Source organism: Lissotriton helveticus, chromosome 3_1, assembly GCF_964261635.1.
Source record: "Lissotriton helveticus chromosome 3_1, aLisHel1.1, whole genome shotgun sequence".
Lineage (NCBI taxonomy): Eukaryota > Metazoa > Chordata > Amphibia > Caudata > Salamandridae > Lissotriton > Lissotriton helveticus.
In genome coordinates, this window is record NC_136061.1 from 1,530,095,168 (window position 1) to 1,530,116,567 (window position 21,400).

General features: G+C 50.7%; 1 protein-coding gene across 2 annotated transcripts in view; it reads right to left on the minus strand.

The window, feature by feature from the left end:
• The window catches only part of NLRX1 (NLR family member X1), a 189,389-nt gene that overhangs the window by 34,736 nt on the left and 133,253 nt on the right, over positions 1-21,400 (minus strand). For both annotated transcript variants that reach the window (XM_078682186.1, XM_078682185.1), the window contains exons 6-7: positions 4,002-5,392; positions 2,941-3,027 (exon numbers count right to left, since the gene is read on the minus strand). In XM_078682186.1, coding sequence (XP_078538312.1) covers positions 2,941-3,027; positions 4,002-5,392 — 1,478 coding nt within the window. The remainder of the gene's footprint in view (positions 1-2,940; positions 3,028-4,001; positions 5,393-21,400) is intronic.

A 21,400-nucleotide genomic window follows, 5' to 3' on the forward strand; every position in this document is an offset into this window, starting at 1 on the left:
CTCTGACCTATATAGCTACTCACACACCTGTTCTCAAATTTTAGAGGTTACAATTTGGATATATATATATATTTTTTAAACAAAGAAATTCACCGAAAAGTCCAAAGCTTACAGGGACATTATAGTTAGGAATATAATAATTAAAAACCTTAGAAAAAAACAAAAGGTTACAGGGACGTTATACTTCGCAAACAGAATTTAAAAAATCTTAGAAATTCACTGAAAAAAATCAACGGTTAAAGGGACGTTCTAGTTAGGATCAAATTTCACTCATATAAAACCATAGAAATTCAGCAGTTATAGTTACCTGAGCTCACTATAACATATGCCCCTGCAATGCACTGCTTATGACTTCACATATTACATCACTCATGACATGGTCAGTGAAATCACTAATGGCATCACTGATGACATCATCCACAGAACAACTTGCACACCTACTCACAACCCCATAGAACCTCTCATATGTCGACTCCCACACAACCACTCACATATCCATTTAAGTACTCTCACAACCACTCACTCATCCATAGAGCCACACACATCCAGTCATCCAGTCACTTACACACCCAACTCAAATACACATATAGCCACTCACATACCGAGTCAGTCACCAATACAGCTATTCACAACCTACTCAATCACCTACACAGTCAATAACATAGCCATTCACTGGCGGATAGTTACTCACACACCCGCCCACTTAGTCATACAGACACTAACACATGTACACACTCAATTATACAGTCAATGACCCAAGCACACACTCACCCATACAGACACTCTCACATTCACTGGCTCAACCATACAGTCACTCACACACCCACTCACTCACCCATACACTACTGACACACCCACTCACTCACCCATAGAGCCACTCACACAGCCACTTACTGACCCACTCAGCCACTCATGCACCCTTTCATTTACTACTTACAGCCACATACCCGCTCACTCACCCATACAGCTATTTGCAAAGTCACTCCCTCACTCATACAAAAACTCACAGCTCCACTCACTTATCCATAACGGCTATCACATTCCCACTCACTCATCCATACACCACTTACACACCCATTCACTCACCTTTTCAGGCACTCACACAGTTACTCACCCATACAGCTACTCACGTCCACTTATTCACCCATACAGCCACACACACACACACTCACACATGGATACACAGTCACACAGCCTCTCACATAATATATGCTAGAAATAGTTTCACTCATTACTAATACTAATTTAAGTTATGTAGTAGTTTACTATATATATTTAACACTCAAACTCTTAGAAAACACACTTAGTGGATGATGGCATCAGTGATGTCACTTGAGATGTTATCAGTGATGTCACAGACTATGGCATGAGTGATGTAATATGTGAGGTCATAATCAGTGCATTGCATGGGTGTAAGTTATAGTAAGCTCAAGTAACTAACCTACGAATGTCCATGGTTTGTATGAGTGAAATGTGAGCTTAACTATAACGTCCCTTTGTGTGTATGTTAGGGCAAGGGCATTTTCAGGGTTGTTAAAATGTATTTGGTGGCAAGGGTATTTTTAGGATTTCTGGGTGGGAAAAGGTATTTTTGGGGTGGGAATGGGTTTTTTGGTAGCGAGGGTATTTTTAAGGTTTAGAGTGGGTGTTGTTCTTTTTTGTGGCAAGGGTATTTTCAGGGTTTAGGGCAAGTATGGGTTTTTGGGTGGCATGGGTATCTTTAGGGTTTGGAGTGGATGTGGGTTTTTGGGGGACATGGGCATTTTTAGGTTTTGGGTTGGGTGTAGGTTTTGGTTGGCAAGAGAATTTTTTAGGATGGGTGTGGGTTTTTGTGTGGCAAGGGTAGTTTTAGGGCGGGTGTGGGTTTTTGTTTGGCAAGGTTAGTTTTTTGTTATAGGGTGGGTAGGGGGTTTGGGTGGCAAGGGTATTTTTAGGGTGGGCATGGGTTTTTTAGTGGCAATGGTATTTTTAGAGTTTATGGTGGCTATGGGTTTTTGGGTGGCAAGAGTACTTTTAGTGTTGAGGGTGGCTATGGAATTAGGCATTGTGGTTATTAAGGTATGAAATATATGTGCGTATTTTATAATATACATATACACACACATATGTATGCATGTGTGTGTGTATATACAATTTATTTACTTATTTATTTATTTCATTTCTAGAGCGCTCTATCACCTAACAGGCATCCTGGCGCTGGCAATTACCTGTAAAAATTTTCCAAGCATATGCCTTTACAACAAAAATGTAAATATAAAATACTTACATTTTCGTTGTAAAGACATATGTGGTAAAATAAATTGTGGTAAAAACATGTGCAGTGAAGACGCATGCGTTGTAATGGACGTGTTGTAAAGGCGTGTGTAGTAAAGGCGTGCGTGGTAAAGGCATGCGTGGTTCCGTAACACAACCCTTGCGTACACAAAGAAAAGTCATGTGCTGGCCAAAACTTGGGAAAGGTGACCTCTAAACACAGTGTCCATTCCCAGCACAGGAAGAAGTCCTGCTACTCAAAGTAAACTGACGGGAAGTGCTGAATCCGTGATTACGTGTGCATTTAGTTGCCACTAAAGTCATAGCCTAAAATAGGAATCTCACAGGAGCAAGAATAGCACAACTGCCAAAATCAAAAATAAAGGCTGAACTTAATACATTTTGGGGAATCCTGAAGCGCCGATGGTGTAAAAAGAGATCGAATTGAGATGTACAAATATAAACTAACAGAAGCACAGAAGAAAGAGCAAGATGAGAGAGGGAGACACGGAAAAAGAGAAGGAAATTGAATGAAGAGAAAAGCATTCAGAAAAAGAAATTGGTGACAAGGAGAAGAAAATAAGTAAGAAGAGCAGGAAGTTATCAGAGGAGACTATGAAGACAGAGACTTTGGGAGAAGAATGGGAAGTTAAGAGAAAGTGGCAAGAATAGACGTTTTCTGCTCACCGCAGTGTCTTCACAGCACAGTTCTTGTCCAGCAGCATATCCCGCAGGTCTCTGCATGCCTCTGGTCCCAAGCCGTTCATCTGCAGGCTAAAGGCAGAGCTCAGTGTCAGAAGAGTCCAGTACAGGCAGGGCTAAATAGATCAGTCATTCTGGAGTATACGGCTCACCCTCAGGTCTACTGAAGGGGCTTAGAGTACATAATTATGCAAGGAGTTGGAGTACTACAATACCTTGAAAAGTGAACAAAGGCCAAACTCTCCTAAAAAGGCAGTAGAAAGACCATGAGGATCATAGGACCAAAGCTCGTATCTGCGGGGAGCACCACAGATCTCTTCTACACCCCACAGTGTGTATTTACATGAAGACAAATAGATAATTCATCTATTTAATGTTTCGAAATTATTATTTAATTTTTTGGGTTGGCTGTTCACTAGAAAGTCCTATTTTTTGTCTATTTACATTATTTTTCAGTTGATTTATTTGTTCCGTTCAGGTTACTCTATATAGCTTTGTTGTGGCGCAGCCGCGAGGGGCTGTAAGAATGCACCACATGACCTCAGAAAATGCCTTGTTGCTAGTGGAGGAGAAAATACCCAAAAGATACATTTTAAATATAGATAGTGCTCCGAATATCCCTGCAACAGCTTTGGTGAAACTAATTGCAATCGGAACATATCACTCACTAAAAACATGAGCAGAAGACACATGTCCTGCATGAGATGGCATCCACTAACCCTGCCCTGTAATATCATAGCAGCTGATATCTCCCCGAGATCACCACTTATCTTCCCCCACTTCTAAAAAGTGCATCCATCTGGTCACAAACCTCTATTTATACCATATTCTGCCTCATCCAGTGCCAGCGTTCCTTCCTGCACACTATATTTTCACTCAACCAAAAGTGCTCCTTCATCCAGCAGTCTTTCCATGTGTTCCAAATACTGTGGCCTCCCTCAATCCTAACATCTCCCACTCTTGACCCAGGGATCTTAACTCCACTTCCTCATACTGTAACCCATCCCTCATTTTCCCCCCAAAACTCACCCATTAGATACACTTACTCCAGATTCTCACAGCGCCTGAAAATGGGGACGAGAGTCCTGACGGCTCCAGGGTCTATGTGGCAGGAGGTGAGATCCAGCGTCTCCACCAGGTGTCCACTGGTACCAATCACTCTGGCCAGGATGTGACACTTCAGTGGCGTCATCTTGACGGTGGAAAGGTCCAGCACTTTCATGGAGCGGACCACCTCGGCTGTGAAGCGGTCATTCTGAAACTCATACAATAGGAAGAGGAAGTCCATCATCTCAGAGGGTGGCTGCTTCTTAAGGCTGCTCTTCAGCAGGTGCTTCTTCATCCCCTTGGTAATCTCAAAGGCAGCAAAGTTCTTGATAGAGCATCCCAATTGGTCAAGCAGGGCACGGTTATGTTGGGCGAGTAGCCCACCAATAAAGATGGGGAAAAGCTCAAAGGCCTCGTTCTCTTGAACCTGGGCATCTGGGTGTAGCATTGGACCCTCCTTCCCGAGGATACTAGAGTTGATCTGGTCCAAGACATCATCGTTGAAGGAGTCCTCCTCACGGAACATCTCCACTGCCATGGTCTGGGCGATGCCATCTTGGCTCTTGCCACTAATCTTGCCATAAAGGCGAGGGAAGATCCTCACAAGGTTGAAGAGTGCGAAGATGCGGATGGGCAGGAACTTGGCCATAATATTCAGGATGGTGGTCAAGTCTTCACTAACCTTGCCGATGGTCTCGGAGATCTCGCTACCGATGCGCTGCAAGGAACTGCGGTGCTCTCCCATGACGACAAAGAGAGCAGCCAGATACTCCTGCATGGCAGAGATGGTGAACACAAACATCTGCTCCTTTCCAGGCTCGAGACATGGTGATAGAAAGAAGCGGAAGACATCTCTTTGGAAGACGGTGAGCAGGTTCAGTTCCTCCTCCGACTTCATCTCCACCTCAAAGCACCGTTGCAGGTCCTCCTCAGAGAAGCAGGTCTGTCGCTTCTTGTAGCCCTCGTGTGCCAGCTTGCCAAGCGACTTGGCCACATAGCGCATCATGGAGATACGTGAGGGGTCGGTGATGTCGAGTATCTCGCCGCTGAAGTTTAGGCGCAGGAAGCTGGTGTAGATGCCAGTGAGGGACTGGTTGAGGACATCTGCTTTGGTGCTGTATAGGAAATGTAGCGTAGCACATGTCAGCCAACAGTACGAGGGCAGGAAGCAGGCAGTTGCCAGCTGTTTTTGCTTCTCCAGGTTGCGAGACAGCATCTCCAGAATGTTTGACATCTCCTTGGCATCATCTTCTAGACCAGACAGACACATCTGGAAATACATCTTCTGCAGGTCAGGGTCAGAGAAGCCACAGATCTGCGCATAACGTCCCACAAATTTAGCCGGGATCCGGCTTAGAGCAGAGGGCCTGGTCGTCATAATTATACTGGCCTGTGCAAAAACAAAAATAGAAATAACAAGGGAAAAGTAGATAAATAATGTTAGCGGGTGACAATAGTATACTCTGCAGCACTCCCGTAAGAAAGTCTCCAGCTAATTGGAGACAATGGACTACCCCATGACTTACAAAGGCCAAGAGATGCAGATAGAAACTTCAAGCAAGAAGTTACTTAACAGCAACTGGGAAGTCAAAAGCAGTGTCAGAGAGCAGGAAATCTGTATATGCCCCAGCCATGCATGCAATCATACTCAAGCACAACAAATATCCACGTGTACCTGGCTGCAGCTAAAGCAGAAGCAAAGGTGAACATCTTCAGCTCATCTTCTTTTAGTGCTTAAGAGAATTTTTTTGTGCCTTGTCCGCATTCCTCCGATTCTGGAGTCAGACTAGTTGCCTCGGTATCTCACTTTGCGTGATCATGGGCACATATGCCATCAGATGACTAGTTAAATACTTAGCCCGTTCAAGGGAAGATTTTACACTTAACTTCATGTCAGTGCACAATTGAGTGTGCGCAACATTAACCCTGGACTGCACTCAGTGTCTTTGAGAATACGTCGCTTTTGACAGTATCAAGAGTCCAGAACATGTTCATTTGGGCCTACAAATTTACAAATGGGTTTTACCTTGACACAGTTGACTGGTATGCAAGACCATTCATTAAAAGTCAACTGTCTCGCTTCGAATACTCTTCACAAAGTGTGAAAGGTTCCATTCCCAGGCTCCCAGACTATCAACAGGCGGATGGTCCCCCAACTAGAGCGAACCTGACCCTGGTTTGCTTGTGTTCTGGTTCAGGGAGGACCTAAAAGTTTGTGCTGGACTATTCCCATTGGAGCAGGGTCAAGACTGATTTGCATATAGTGGGGACCAAAATGAGGTGGTATGGAGTGCAAAATATCAATGGCTTGGGATGCGACCCGAGTAATTACCAGTGGCTGAGATTAATTCAATCATTTGTATTTGTATTTGTATTTGGTATTTGTAAAGCGCATATATCACCAGAAGGTCTCATAGCGCTAAATCATTCCATTCATCACTCTTATTTACAGACCTGAGAAGCAGACACTACAACGGTTGAAAGGTTTGTTGGAGGACTGAATAGAGTTCTCACTACAGTTCCTACAAGTTAGCGAACAGTCTCTAGGGAACCACGGAAAGGTCACATAGCCTGTTTTAATAAATCATGTTTTAATAGTAGATTATATACTCATGACACAGATACTGGTTTTAAGTGACCCTCAAGCATCCGAAATTGTAAGAGTTGTGCAGCATGTACCCTTGTCATTCCCAGTGCCTCGCTAGGTCGGCTCATTCATGGATGCAGATTGAGCAGGGGCAGGAGTGGTCTCACTTTTATTCAGGTGTGGTTCATCATTGCGACTAATCCATGCACAGAGTCCTGGCAACATTTGCTTTTTTTTTTTAAATCTCAGTGAAGTTTAAAAAAATGCCTCTTGTAGACAACGCCCCCACCCCCTCCACCACCTCTCTTTTCATAATACTTAAAACACTTAAGCAGTATTTTGCTAAAAGGCGCAACGCGCGAACATTGGCCACTTTTTTTTTAGGGTGCCCCGGTCTATTCATGATCCTAATCCAGAGGTCTTCAATTTGTGGGGTGCGCCCCCCCCTGGGGGTGGGGGGGCGCAGGATGGGTTTCCAGGGGGGGTGCAAATGCCTCTACAAGTACATGTAAATGAAGATGGCCTGGAAATGCGGTGATGTTTATTTGCTGCATTTCTAGGCTGTCTTCATTTACGTGGGGCCGGAGGTCAGTCAACGTGCTGCTGAAGACTTGGCTGGGCAGTGCCTGGAGTCTTATCTCCAGCACACCCGAGTTTTTCACAGGTCTTTATAGACCATTTGCATACCTTTGTAAACTGGTTACAGAGGCTTTGTTTTTTGTCTGGTTCCGGTACCCCCTGTGCCCCCACTCTGCCTATTCCTTACATTTGTATTTTACATTTACTGCTGTAGTATGAAAATGAATTTCATGAAACGGAATATAAAGTAGGGTTACCAATAGAAAAAATGCCTGCCATGTATGTTTAAAGAGCCTGCAAAGACCTTGTCTTGACCCTAAATGGGGTTATAAATAAAAAAGTATGTATTCATTTGTAAGTTGACTTCTCTGTCTTTGTTTCCTTTAATTTTCAGTCCTGGATCACTCAGGGAGTCCTAGAACACAATTAAAACTGTTTTCTATTTATATTTGCTGTTCAAAGTACGCACAGATTAGTGTTGAAAATACGGTTTTAGGTGACTTTATTTTTGTACCGTCTGCTACATCAAAATAATGAGCTGGCAACCGTAATCATGAGACTGAAAGTTTGTTGCAAGATCAGCACATTATTTATTTCCTTCACCCTCGATCCCTGATTAATGCCATAATAGCAAAAGTTTAATTTATATGTGAAACCCTACGCCACAGTCAATAACATACTGATTTACTTCAAGTGTCTGGCAATGAACCACGCATTCAGACAACTCACTCCTCATTATCACCCTTCACTTTCATGCTCACCCTGCACTCATAGCGCATAGTTTTCCCGCATTTGCCACATAATCCATCATCTGCTGCATAATTTGCAGATAAAAAAAACTTGTTTCTAGCTCAAACAGTTCAAAAGTTACTAAAAATGCAGCAACATGTTACCTTGAAGTGGAAGGCCCTTTCGAAAGGTTGACTGGTCACCTTTCTGTTGCTTATTGCTATATGTGGATGCTAATGTGGTACTTATGAGGGGCAATAAAGGCCAGGACAGTGTTAACAAGTGTAAAAATTGCAAACTAATGCAGTTATACTATCACAAAATATGCAGCATTATGCAGCATAATTCGCCTTTACTTGCTGCAGAATTTAGTCAACCATGCTGCATAATTTGGCTTTCTCCTGCTGCATAATTCCATTGGCCCTGTTTATAGTGCTATGAGGTCCCAGCCTGATGCAGAAAGCACTGTGAATATGTAAGTCATTATTTTAAAACAGTATTTAAGGGGGCGTGGCCAAGATGGCGGGGTAGGAAGACGTGTTTGCCGGAGCTCCCGACCCCATCCTAGGCCCTAAGCCCTGATTGCTGCTAAGAACTCCCCCCCAGAGCCATACGGAGCGGCTGTGTTGTCCAGGGGCTGGTCACCGCCTGGTCTCCGCCGCCGGAGCCCCGCAAAGCAAAAACTCACCGAGTTCGCGGTGACGAGCTGCGGACCAGTGACGGCGCTGCGCCTGGGTCCCGCCGGATCAGTGGCATCGGGAAGGCGGAGGGGCGCTGATCTCCCCAACTGAAGAGTACGGAGCACCTGGAGGGCATCGGACTTCGGAGCCCCTATTGCGGTGTGGTGCAGCGAGGTGTCCGGGGCATCCCTGCTGTCCCCTCTATGCCCCAAGATGGCGGCGCGCCAGGACCGGAGATCCCCGCCCGGACTGGCTGATAGCCCTGGGACTGCCAAGTGAGTGCGCTAGCAGGAGCGGTTGCTCCCCGCTGCTAGGCGGGGCTTCCCTGGCGACGAGGCGGACGAGGCGCCGGACACAGCGGTCCCTCCGGCCGGTGCTGGGCGATCTCCCCACTCCGGGGACAGACGTGGCCGGGGACGGACCTACGCGAGCGCCCGGCTTGGAGGCCTCCCCGATCTCTGCGAGGAGCCGGGCGCTGCTTCCGGCAGGACCAGCCATATCGAGCCCTGATTGAGACTGCATGGGCACAAGCGCCTCGCCTACTTGTGGCGCCCCCACGCCCCTGGTGCTGATTCACTTGTGCATGAGGCCGCCAGCGAGGCCTGCAGTGGTTTGAGGCAAGTGGGGGTACTGCGGTCACGCCTTGGACGGAGCTCACGTCCCCCAGATACAGGGGGGTGCCGTGGGGGTTCTGGCCTTCCCTCTCGACGTTTGCCGCGTCTACAGACATCCACGGGGTGACGCAGGAGCACAACCGGGCTGACGTGGTGAGCCCTTTGGCCACGAATACCGGCTGGACGTCGGTGAAGACACCGGAGCCCCTGAGCCGCTGTTCGCCCCGGTAACGCAGCGCCTGAGACCCCCGGTGAATAGCGAGCGCGAATCTCCCCGTGGTTTCTGGAGCTGCAGTGGACCGCCGCCCGCCCTGGCCTGGAGGTGGCCCCTAGGGGCACGGGAGTGGACGTGCTGAGGAACCGAGACGGGCGATAGGCCGGGTGAAGGAGCTTACATCATGGCTGGTCAGCGAGGGGGTAAACGCAATGATCGCACGCTTCCGGAGATGCTCAACAGACAGCCGGCCAGGGGTGACAGGAACTCCTCTTCGCCTGGAGCAGCTGGGAGCTCGCACTCGGGTGCGGCGATGGAACCCCCGGTCACCAGATCTTTTTTGGAGTCTCTGTTCAGCACATTGAGGGACGACTTCCAAACCTTGAAGCAGGAAGTGGCGGGTGAGGTGAGAGAAGTCCGCAGGGAAGTGGAAGGTTTGGGCGAGAGAGTGGACACTGTAGAGAACTCCACGCACAGACAGGATGAGGAGATCGCTTTTTTGCAGCAGGAAGTACTGACTCTCAGGGAACAGCACTTGGATCTCCAATCGCACAATGAGGACTTGGAGAATAGGTCACGAAGGAACAACATTAGGGTCCGGGGTGTGCCGTCATCGGAAGAGAACCCTGATATAGTTAAGTACCTGCAGGAACTCTTTCGCATGGTCTTGGGAGAAGGGGACGATTTCCTCATTAGAATTGACAGAGCACACAGAGTAGGGCCCCGCAGAAGGGCTAATGGGCCCGCCCCGGACATCCTGGCGTTCCTCCCGGACTACCCGCTGAAGGAAAGGATCATGTCGGAGGCACGAAAAGCGCACTCGCTCACCTTCCGAGATCACCCTGTGGCGCTATATCAGGACTTGTCCACCCTCACGCTTCAGAAGCGTAAATCATTTAAGATTGTGACGGACTTTCTCAAGCAACACGACACGCCTTACTCCTGGGGGCACCCCTTCCGTATCATCTTTCAGTGGCAGGGACAGACTCACCAATTGCGGAACCTCCAGGACACCTGCGAGATCCTGGGCATCACCACGGAAGGGGAAGAGACCGGCACACCGAGAAGACGACGCTCAGCGGAGGGAGATTGGCAACAGGTTGCACGCAGGAGAAGGACGGCGGAGAGGACCCGGAGGCCAGGGTCTCCGACTATTAGAGCGGAACGTGAGGCTGCTGTTCGGACAGCGTCCGAGGAGCTTGGAGATCCGGAGGTTGTTGCATTGACCGCTTAATCGTGCTCCGGGGGGAGTTCGCTACAGCACTGTTCCAACGGCTGGCTGAAGGGGGGCGGGGGGGGGGGGGGGCGACGGTTGGACACGTGTGGCTGGACGTCCACTAAGGTAACATTCCACGGACTGGTCCGTTAGGGCCGGTCTGGGACTATTTCAGGAAGTTTTGGGTAGTTTGGGGCGGGGGGTTGGGGTTCTGATGCTGGGGGTTGTGCGGGGAAGGGGGGGGGGGAGTTGGGGGGTGGCTTGAGAGGGAGGGAGGGGAATGGGGGTTGGGGGTTGGGCAGTTCGGGGGTTGTTCTGGGGGTAGGGGGGGGGATCCGGGAGTTGGGATGGGGAAGGGGGGTCGTCCAGTGCACAGTGCGACTGTTGGGAGTTTTGAAGGTGGCCCTACACTTTGGTTTGCCTGCGTCGCGAGGCTGCTTATGCACTTGTGATTTTCTTTCTGCTTTGTTGCTTGTGTTCATATTGTGGGCTCCTGCGCTCCATCCCCGCGGGTGGGGTCCCTATTGCTTGCTGCCTCTCCTTTTCTATGCCTTCTTCTTCTTTTAAAGTGGTTACCCTGAACGTTAGGGGGCTGAACAACCCTGTCAAACGGCGGGCGGTGCTCTCCCTCTTAGAGAATACGCACGCTGACATTTGCCTCCTACAGGAGACACACCTGCTGCAGCAAGACACACATAGACTACGCTCCCGTAAGTTCCCGTCACAGTTCTTCTCATCCAGCTCCTCTAAGTCTGCGGGGGTGGCTATTTTGGTGTCCAGTCATTTTAAGGGGGAGGTCCTCCACAAGCTTACAGAACTAAAGGGTAGACTGTTAGCCTATAGATTCAGAATAGGGGGTCTTACGTTTACGATTGGATCCCTGTATAGCCCCAATGAACGACAGGAACGTTTCCTGCGGACGGCGGTCGAGGATATCACGGCCTCACAGGATAGACATGTTATTATAGGAGGGGACCTTAATTTGGTCTTTGATTCGGCTATGGACAGGTCGGCACAGCGCTACCCGCAGGTCGGGGAGCTCTCGGCCGACGGCAAGGAGTGGTTGGCGGAGGTGGGGCTTTTGGACATCTGGCGCTACATGCACCCAGCGGATCGGGACTACTCATATTACTCCCATGCGCATAAGACGTATGCACGGCTGGACCACTTGCTGGTCACTGCCCCGGTTCAGGCACTGGTCTCAGGCTCGGACATAGGAGTGCTGTCCCTTTCGGATCACGCTCCGGTCGATGCCACGATGCGTTTGCCGCCCGTGGCCCTCCCCCCTCGCACGTGGCGCTTGCGAGATACTTTACTGCACAGGAAGGTGGTAGTGGAACGCATAGAGGGAGCTCTCCGGGAATTCCTGGTGCACAATGACAATCAAGACACCGCCCGGGCTACGCAGTGGGCAGCCTTGAAAGCGGTCCTCCGGGGGGAATTCTTAGCGATCTCCTCCGCCGATAACAAGGAGAGACAGGCTAAGAGGGAGGAACTCACTGATAAGGCTCGCGAGCTTGAACAGATCCATCGCAGGACAGGGGCCCCTAGAATATGGCGACAGCTTAAGGGGGTTAGGAAGGCCCTGGCAGCTCTGGATTTGGACCGAGCGGAATACGCCGCACTCCGGCTGCGCCATACCTTTTACACGGGAGGTGACCGCTGTGGTAAGCTCCTGGCCAACAGACTCCGCGCGGCGCGTCAGAGTCAGCTGGTAAAGGAGATCACTAGCAATACGGGGACCACGGAGACGGAGGACGCCCACATCGCGGCCGTTTTCCGTGGGTTCTACGAGGACCTCTACACTGGAGACCCTCCGGATGAACCGGCTGTGGCCGCTTACTTAGATACGGTTGCATTGCCCTCCCTGGATCCCCTGCAGGCTGAACACCTGGACAGGGACATTAGAATTGAGGAAGTGATCTCTGCCATCGCTCGGCTTAAGCATGGCAAGGCGCCGGGCCCGGACGGGTATACCGCGCTTTTCTACAAGACGTTTTGCTCGTCGCTGGCCCCTATCCTGACCCGACTTTTCAACTCATTTGCCGAGGAGGGAGCTATTCCACCTGATCTTTTGCGAGCATCCATCTCGGTGATCCCCAAGCCCGGGAAGGATCCGGTGCACTGTGGCTCATATAGGCCGATATCCCTTCTCAACGTCGACCTGAAATTGTATACTGGGATACTGGCGGCTCGTTTGGCCCCGCACTTGTCAGGTCTTATTGACCCTGACCAAGCAGGTTTCGTTCCGGGGAGACAGACGGTTGACAACACAAAGCGGATTGTTCATCTGCTCGAAAAGGCCTCCCGGATCCCGGGGGAACGGATGATGTTAACGGTGGACGCTGAGAAAGCGTTCGACCGAGTGCACTGGCCCTACCTGGAACAGGTGTTGGTGAAGGCAGGCATAGGGGACAGGTTCCGCACCATGGTCTTCAACTGCTACAGGCACCCGACTGCTGTGGTTCGGGTGAATGGGTTCGCCTCCCGGGCCTTTAACATCGAGAGGGGCACCAGGCAGGGGTGTCCACTCTCGCCCCTGCTCTTTGCTCTTTATATGGAGCCGTTCGCCCAGCGTATACGTGATAACCAGGCCGTGACCGGTATACGGATGGGTGGCTTTACACACGCCATTAGCCTCTACGCTGATGATGTCATCCTATCGCTTGATGAGCCGCGGACTGCCCTCCCGGCCTGCGTCGAGGAGCTGGCCTCCTTTGGCGCGGTTGCGGGGTTCAAGCTGAATATGGGGAAATCGGTGGCCCTGGATGTTTCTTTAGAGCCGTCCACCAGGGCGGATTTGCAGAGCCGATTCCCAATGATCTGGTCATCGGCGGCGGTACCCTATCTAGGGATCCAGATAGCGCCCACCTTACCGGCCATGGTTACGGCCAATTATTCGGCCCTGGGTGTTAAAATTAAGGAGGAGCTGCACCGCTGGAGCCGTGGTATCCTTTCCTGGTTGGGCAGGATTGCTGCGGTTAAAATGACTATTCTCCCGCAGGTGCTGTATTTGTTTCGGGCTCTGCCACTCCAGCCTCCGGTTGGGTGGATTCAGCAGTTGCAAGCGGACGTTTCACGTTTTGTTTGGCAGGGGAAAAAGCCCAGAATGCGTAGACCCCTCTCCTTCTTGGCCCCTGAGATGGGAGGGTTGGGGATCCCGGACTTTCGTAGATATTTCCGAGCGGTGCAGTTACGTTGTCTTGTAGAATGGAGTAGGTGGGAGTCCGACAAGAACTGGCTCTTTCAGGACCAGGCGGTGGCGGGGCGACCCTTGCAGGAGGTCCCGTTCTTGCGCCGGATTCATCGTCCTAAAAATCTGTACGCCTCCTTTGTTACACGAGTACCTTTACGGGTCTGGGATGCTACCGCCACTACGTGCGGTCTCACCTCCTTCCCGTCGCCGCTTACGCCGTTGGTGGATAACCCTGACTTTACCCCGGGCATGGAACAGGGCGCGTTTGCGCACTGGCGAGGGGCAGGATGTAGGGCCCTGTGCCATATGTATGGTCAGGGCGGGGTGATCCCCTTCACAGAGTTCCGACAGGAGTTTTCCCTCCCTGAGACTGAGAGACACCGCTATATGCAGGCACGCCACTGGGCCCTCCAGCCTCAGGTGAGGGAGACTGCTGACAGGCGCTTTCTACCTTATGAACAATGGCTGCTTACACGCACTTCAGACTCTAAACTGATTACAGACCTGTATAAATTATTGCAACCTCCGTCCACACACTTCTATAATCCGGGAAGGGAGAGGTGGGAAAGGGAATTGGGGAGGACACTGAGCCCTAAGGATTGGGAGAACATCTCTTACAGAGCAAGGCATTCAGCGTACCATATGGGCCTTACTGACACTCTAACTAAAGTCTCCACCTACTGGTACTACACACCGGAGCGGGTACACGAATTCGACCACAGCAAGGAGGCAGTGTGTTGGAGAGGGTGTGGACACCGAGGTACACTTACACACATTCTATGGGACTGCCCTCTCCTGGCTGCATATTGGAAGGAGGTACTGGACAACATTGATACGCATTTTGGCATTGAACTGCCGCGCTTCCCTGCCTACACACTACTGGGGCTCCCTAACAGCCTAATGTACCCACTTAGATCCCGCAGGGGTAGGCAGATTGCCATTGCACTAGGCTCAGCGGTACAAAATATCTTGATCCATTGGCGCACGGCCACGGTACCTTCGGTTTCGGGCTGGTTCTATAGGTTGTGGCATGTGTTAGGCATGGAGAAACTGTCGCTGATGGTGGCAGGGGATATATCACAGTTCTCAGAGCTTTGGCAGCCATTTCACTCCCTGTTGTTGATGGAATTCACGGAAATTACCTGCCCCAAATACCTCCGCCTCCTGCGGCTCACGAGTCCTGAGGCACAGGCTCTGTAACTTAGTGGGAGGAGTACTTCCCCGGCGAGTGGGGGTCTTGTGATTGGACTGAATTGAGGTTGGTGCACTGGACGGGGCGGGTGGGGGGGGGAGGGGGGTGAGGTTGGGATCCGGGAGTTGGGTTGTTGGGGTCTGGGGGGGGAGTTTGAAATGGAACATTATCTCATACTGTGGACTGGCACTTCAGATGTAGCTGCAAGGGGCTGATAAAATTCACTGCTTGTAACCGGTCCGGCCGGGATTGGGGTTCTCCCCACCCTAACAGAACGCCCAGTGTTGATGTTTGTTGGTCTTTGTGTGAGATGCTGAATAAAATACTTTAAACCTAAAACAGTATTTAAATACTCTAAGCTAGGCTGCTGCAAAATGATGCAGTGATTGATATAAAACAAGTTCTTACAAAATATAATTTTCAGTAATAAGTAATCAAACTGTATCTAATGCAGACATCGTTGTAAGTGTCTCCACATCAGCTGATAACACCCTTACATTACATCTCAAAAAGAATAAATCTTTGCCACCAGGAAGCTTTAAGCAGAGCCACTGGAATTATTCAGCAGAAGAGGACCATATTATGCAGCATGTTTGACTAAATTCTGCAGCAAGAAAAGGTAAATTATGCGGCACAACGTGCCACATTTTATGGTTAGCATTACTTCATTATTTTGTCATTTTAACTCAAGGTAACTTCTGTCAGGGGAAATATTTCACCTCATTAGTACCAGTTTAACACCCAAATACAGCAGTAAGCAACTACAAGATTACTGGTCAATGTTTGCAAAGGGGTTTCCACCGCTCAACCTTTAAGTACTTTTGTTCCATTTGAGCTAAAATCAATTTTTTTTGTTGAAATCAGCAGATTATGTAGCAAATGTAGTAAACTGATAATTGCGTGGAAAACGCTGCTGTTGGAGAAACTCATATTTCCAGGGGCCCTGGCTTTAAGTGACTCAATCAATTAATGGCTGGTAAGAAGGCTGGTTTCTTTTTTAACTTTCTGTACTACCACCACACACTATAATTTCAGGCAGAGGCCTCTCAAAGTCAGTATTAAATATTCAGGGGCATGGTGAAAGCTGAGTCCATGAGGTGGCAGGTAGAAGGCCAGCAGGGTTGCATTCAGATCCAGAGCCCCAATCCTCTCGATCCCGGGGGCCTCACAGTAATGGTCTAGGAGACAGAAAAGAAGCGAGATTCATAGATATTGTCAAAGAGAAGGCCCAGAATAGGGAGCACTGTATGGGGACTCATTTTTGTGTTTACAAATGGCCACAGACAGCTTCTTCAGAGAGATGCACCAAAGAGGGGACAATACAAGTGTTTTTTTTTTTTTTTAAAGAGACATTTATTAGTGAAGTGGCCACTGCTGGTTATCATTAAGGAAGCAGATGCCGCAGGACTGGGGCCCAGGGATTTGAGGGCCCACTGCATCACAGTTATGACTGTCTACCTTTAAAAAAGGGGGATTGGGGGCGTGGCCAAGATGGCGAGCGGGTAGGACTTGTGTTGCCTAGTTTCCCCGCCCGCCGATGCCTGATCTGGCCCACATGGATAGCTAATCCCCTCAGAAGCGACCAGGCGCTAGCGGAGTTGGCCCCCCAGGCACCAGGCCACTTTGAATTGCCGAGATAGCGGCTGGGGCCGTACCCTGATCCTTACCGGGGATAGACGGCAAAGCCTGCTGGAGCCCAAGATGGCGGCTGGACTTTGAGTGAGGCCGGGGCCCGGTATGCAGATGCGCCGCAGCTGGTTGCCAGGTGTGCCCTTGACGATTTCGGCAAGTTGAGCAGCGTGGCGAAGCCACTTTGGTAGTGGGAAGCAGCCTCTCGGCTCTTGTGGGGGACAGACAGCGGAGCTGGCTGGGCTCCAAGATGGCGGTCGGACTCTGAGCAACCGCGGAGCTCGGTGAGCAGACTCTAGGTAGTGGAGCTCGAACAGAGCTTTGCCAGCTCGCATCGTGAGTGTCCTGACTGCGCCGGTGAGTGGCGGACCTTGGGCGGGCCCTCTAGAGAGGCTTTTTGAACGATTGGAGGCGGCTGGGGGCCCGCGCCGTGGAGCTGAGACGGGAGGGTTGACTGGGGGACAGCGATTGGCTGCATGGTCCAGGCCCTGACCGGTGGGGCGCGTCTGGGGGCACCCCCTGAGGTACGCAGAGTGGCGTTCCGCAGATGGCCTGGAGTCCCCCCCGCGAGGAGTGAGAAAAATGCGCCAATTGACGCCAAGCGGGGGACTCAACGCACAACTACTGGGACTCCTCGGAGGCTCGGTTGGGCCCTGATTGCGACTGGGACAGGAAGGACTGGACCGGGGGAGTGACAGCACATCATGAGCCTGTAGAGCAGTGCGAGGCAGCGGAGGGGCGTGGGTGCAGGCGAGCTGAGGGAAGGAGCACAAAGCGGAGCATTGGCCAGGGCAAGTCGACTGGCGCTCTGAAGGAGAGGCGAGGCCTGCTGCTCCCTGAATTGTCCTTGTCGTTCTCTGGGGAGCAGTTGTATACTGGTCCGGAGGGGCCCCGGGCTGCCATTTAGGTGGCCTACCATGCACTGGGGCAAAGCACATCTCCTTGACCAGCATCTAAGGGCGTAGTACGTGGAGTGAAGAGCCTTGGCATACTCCTCTTGTTGGCGCCACATGGGAAACTTGACACGCCCGCTGGCCATTTCTGGGGCTCGTCCCTTCACAGCTTGCGATAAGACCACGTACTTAGCTTCCACAGAGGCACTGTTTGACCTGCATCCAGTGATTCCTCGGCCGGGTGACGCCATGTCCAACCAAAAGGGGAGAAGGGACCGCACATGAAAGGAAATGCTTACTAAGGGCCCCCACACTGCCGCAGGCCACGACGAGGAAGATACCCCCATCACCAAGTCCTTCTTGGAGTCATTATTCAATACTCTTCGTGAGGATTTTCACACCCAGAAAAATGAAGTAGCGGGAGAAGTGCGTGAGCTGCGGAGGGACGTGGACACTCTCGGAGACAGGGTGGCGACAATCGAGGATCAGAAACGGGCCAAGGACGATGAGGTCACACAGCTGCAGCAAGAGGTGATCCGTTTGAGGGATCAACAGCTGGATCTGCATGCCCATGCCGAAGACCTTGAGAACCGCTCTTGGCGGAATAACATTCAGGTCCTTGGGGTACCATCAGACGCAGAAGGGTCCGATATCACTGCTTTCCTGCAGGGACGGTTTCGTGACATACTGGCAGCGTCCCCTGAGACGGAGATCCGCGTTGACAGAGCCCATAGGGTGGGCCTTCGATGGAGAGCCAATGCTCCTCCGCAGGACATTCTGGCATTCCTACCAGACTATCCTTTAAAGGAACGCATCATCATGGAAGCTAGGTCCAAGCACCCGGTTCACTACCAGGGTATGACCATTACCCTGTATCAAGATCTAGCGGCCAGCACCCTGCAGAAACGGAGAGAATTCAAAGATGTCACAGGGCACCTCCGGGACAAAGGGGTAGCATACTCCTGGGGGCACCCTTTTCGTATCATCTTTAAATGGCAAGGTCGATTGCACCAGATTCCGTCCCTTTCAGAGGCATGCAAGCTGTTGGGGTTGCCACACCAGAGCCCTGCGGAGGAGAGCTCATTGGGTCGTCGTCAGTCTCCGGCACGCTGGCAGACAGTTGGGAGGAGACGCTTTGGGGGGCTGCCCGGGGTCCCGATCTGGAGGTGTTGGCACAGGAACGACGAGCGGCAATTGAAGCAGTTACGACAGACACCTCCCCATGGGAAGACTCATGAGGGTGCTTGGGGTCCTGCTCGCGCTCTTGCAATGATGGGGCTGGGGGGTGAGGCAGGGGGAAGGGTTTGGTTACATAGCCATTGCCACGGATGCCGCGGATTGACTCATTTCACCACGAACACACTACTGGATTTGGTGTGTGCAAGACTGTGATGGGGGGTTTGTTTTGGGAGTTGGGGTTTGGGTTTGGGAGGGGGGAGGGCAACTGGTGTGCTCAGGGGGGAGTTTGATTATCCTCAATCGGGGCTTTAGGTGTCCTTATTGTGCGGGTGGGGCCAGGGGTTTATTTCACCAGCTAGCACTAAAGGCTTGGGTGCGCTTTGTTTATCTGCCCAAATATGCACGATGCTGACCTAACTATCCTCACACTTAACATCAAGGGCCTCAATAGCCCCAACAAGAGGCGAGCCATCTTATCCTATTTAGATAACTCGGGAGCAGACAAATGCCTGCTGCAGGAAACGCATTTGATGGCGCATGATTGGCATAGGTTAAAGTCCAAGGCATTCCCCTATCAATATCTCTTCTCTATGACTGACTAGAGGGCGGGGGTGGCGATTCTGGTGGCGAGGAAGTTTCGGGGGCGTAGCGGAAATTAAGGGACAGCTACTGGCACACTGTTTTTGGATTAAGGGCCTCGCTCTAACGATTGGATTGCTATAAGCTCCAAATGCTGGCCAAGAGGTGTTTCTGAGAACAGCCCTTTTAAGAGTCCTAGAACTGCAAGGCCGCTTCATATTGGTGGGGGCGACCTGAATCTAGTTATGGACACCACAGTGGACAGATCGGCTAGTCGACAATCACAGGGGGAGGAGGTCTTGGGGTAAGGCAAGAAGTGGTTAGCAGATAGGGACTTGGTTGAGCTATGGCGAGCGTTTAACCCTAGGGCCTCCCAATTTACTTACTACTCGCATGTCCACCGCACCTATGCAATGTTGGACCACTTTCTGGGTTCCTCGGAAGTCCAAGCTGCTGTTAAAAATATTTGGATTACGGCGACGGCCTTGTCGGACAATGATGCGGTATTGGTCACACTAGGGGTCCCCCGCATAACCCGGCCAGCCGGGACCTGGAGACTGCGAGAGACCATGCTTCACAAGCAGGCGGTACAGGAGCAAAGATTACTTAGAGACTAATGATACCCCAGACTCCTCGGAAGCTACACTTTGGCGGGCGCTTGAAGTGGTAGTGAGGGGAGAGCTGATTGCTTTGTCAGCGGCAGAGAATAAACAGCGCCAAGCCAAAAGGGAAAAACGGCCCAAGTGCTTGAGATGGAGAGAGCCCACAGCCGCACGGAAGCCCCCGGGTTTTAGCGGCAACTGAAGAATGCTCGTGCCCTGCTGGCGGGGTTCGACCTGGACAGAGCAGAATATGCAGTGCTTTGCCTAAAGAACAAGTTACTCGCCTTCGGTAACGCTTTTTCTGGTAGATACAATATCTGCCTGTGGATTCCTCACCTTGTGAATATCCCCTTGCGCCAGCAACATTCAGAAATTCTTTTCGTAGCTTCGCGCCGACGTGGACTTGGACGTCATAGAGGCACGGCACCGCTCGCGACTCCGCTGACATCACCGACGCCTATAATAGGCCCACGCCGGCGTGATGACATCAGTTCCGCCCTTTTTTCCGTGCCTTCGAGGCACACGGACGGACCAAAGACAGTAGACATATACCCAGTATACGCAGTACAAATATCAAGGTAACACACACAGTGTGAAGCAAATGCAACAAAACATTTCAAATAAACAACCCCTTGAAAATAAAACAAATACATGATAGAAACTCTGGCATAGAAGAGTGGACAATGGGGAGGCGGGTGGGTCAGTGAGGAATCCACAGGCAGATATTGTATCTACCAGAAAAAGCGTTACCGAAGGTAAGTAACTTGTTCTTCTGATAGATACATCTGCCGTGTGGATTCCTCATCTTGTGAATAGAGTCCCACAGCAGTCCCCACTCCCGGAGGAGGGTGTCCACTCTTCTAGACCAAGAAATCCTGGAAACAGAGCGCGCAAAATGGCTGTCCCTCCTCACTTCGGAATCCAAGCAGTAATGCTTCGCGAAAGTGTGGAGGGAAGACCAAGTTGCCGCCCTACAAATATCCTCTACAGGCACAACTCTAGCCAATGCTGAGGTCGAAGACTTAGCTCTAGTAGAATGAGCCCTTATACCCTCTGGTGGTTCCTTACCGGCCAAAGAGTAGCAGATCTTAATACAGAGGACGATCCATCTTGATAAAGTCCTCTTATGGACCGCTCTTCCTCTCTTGTAGCCAGCAAAGCCAATGAAGAGCTGGTCATCCAACCGACAGTCTTTAGTTCTGTCCAGGTAAAAAGACACCGCCCTCTTGGGGTCCAGACGGTGTAATCTCTCCTCATCCTTGGAAGGGTGTGGGGGAGGATAAAAGGTAGGAAGGGTAATGGATTGACCAAGGTGGAAAGGAGTCACCACCTTAGGCAGAAAAGCAGCCCTGGTCCTAAGAACCATTCGATCAGCATGAATGGTCAAGAAAGGGGGCTTGTAACTAAGAGCTTGAAGCTCACTTACCCTCCTTGCCGAGGTTATCGCAACGAGGAAAACTGTCTTAAAAGTCAAAAGCCTCATAGGACATTTGTGAAGAGGCTCAAAGG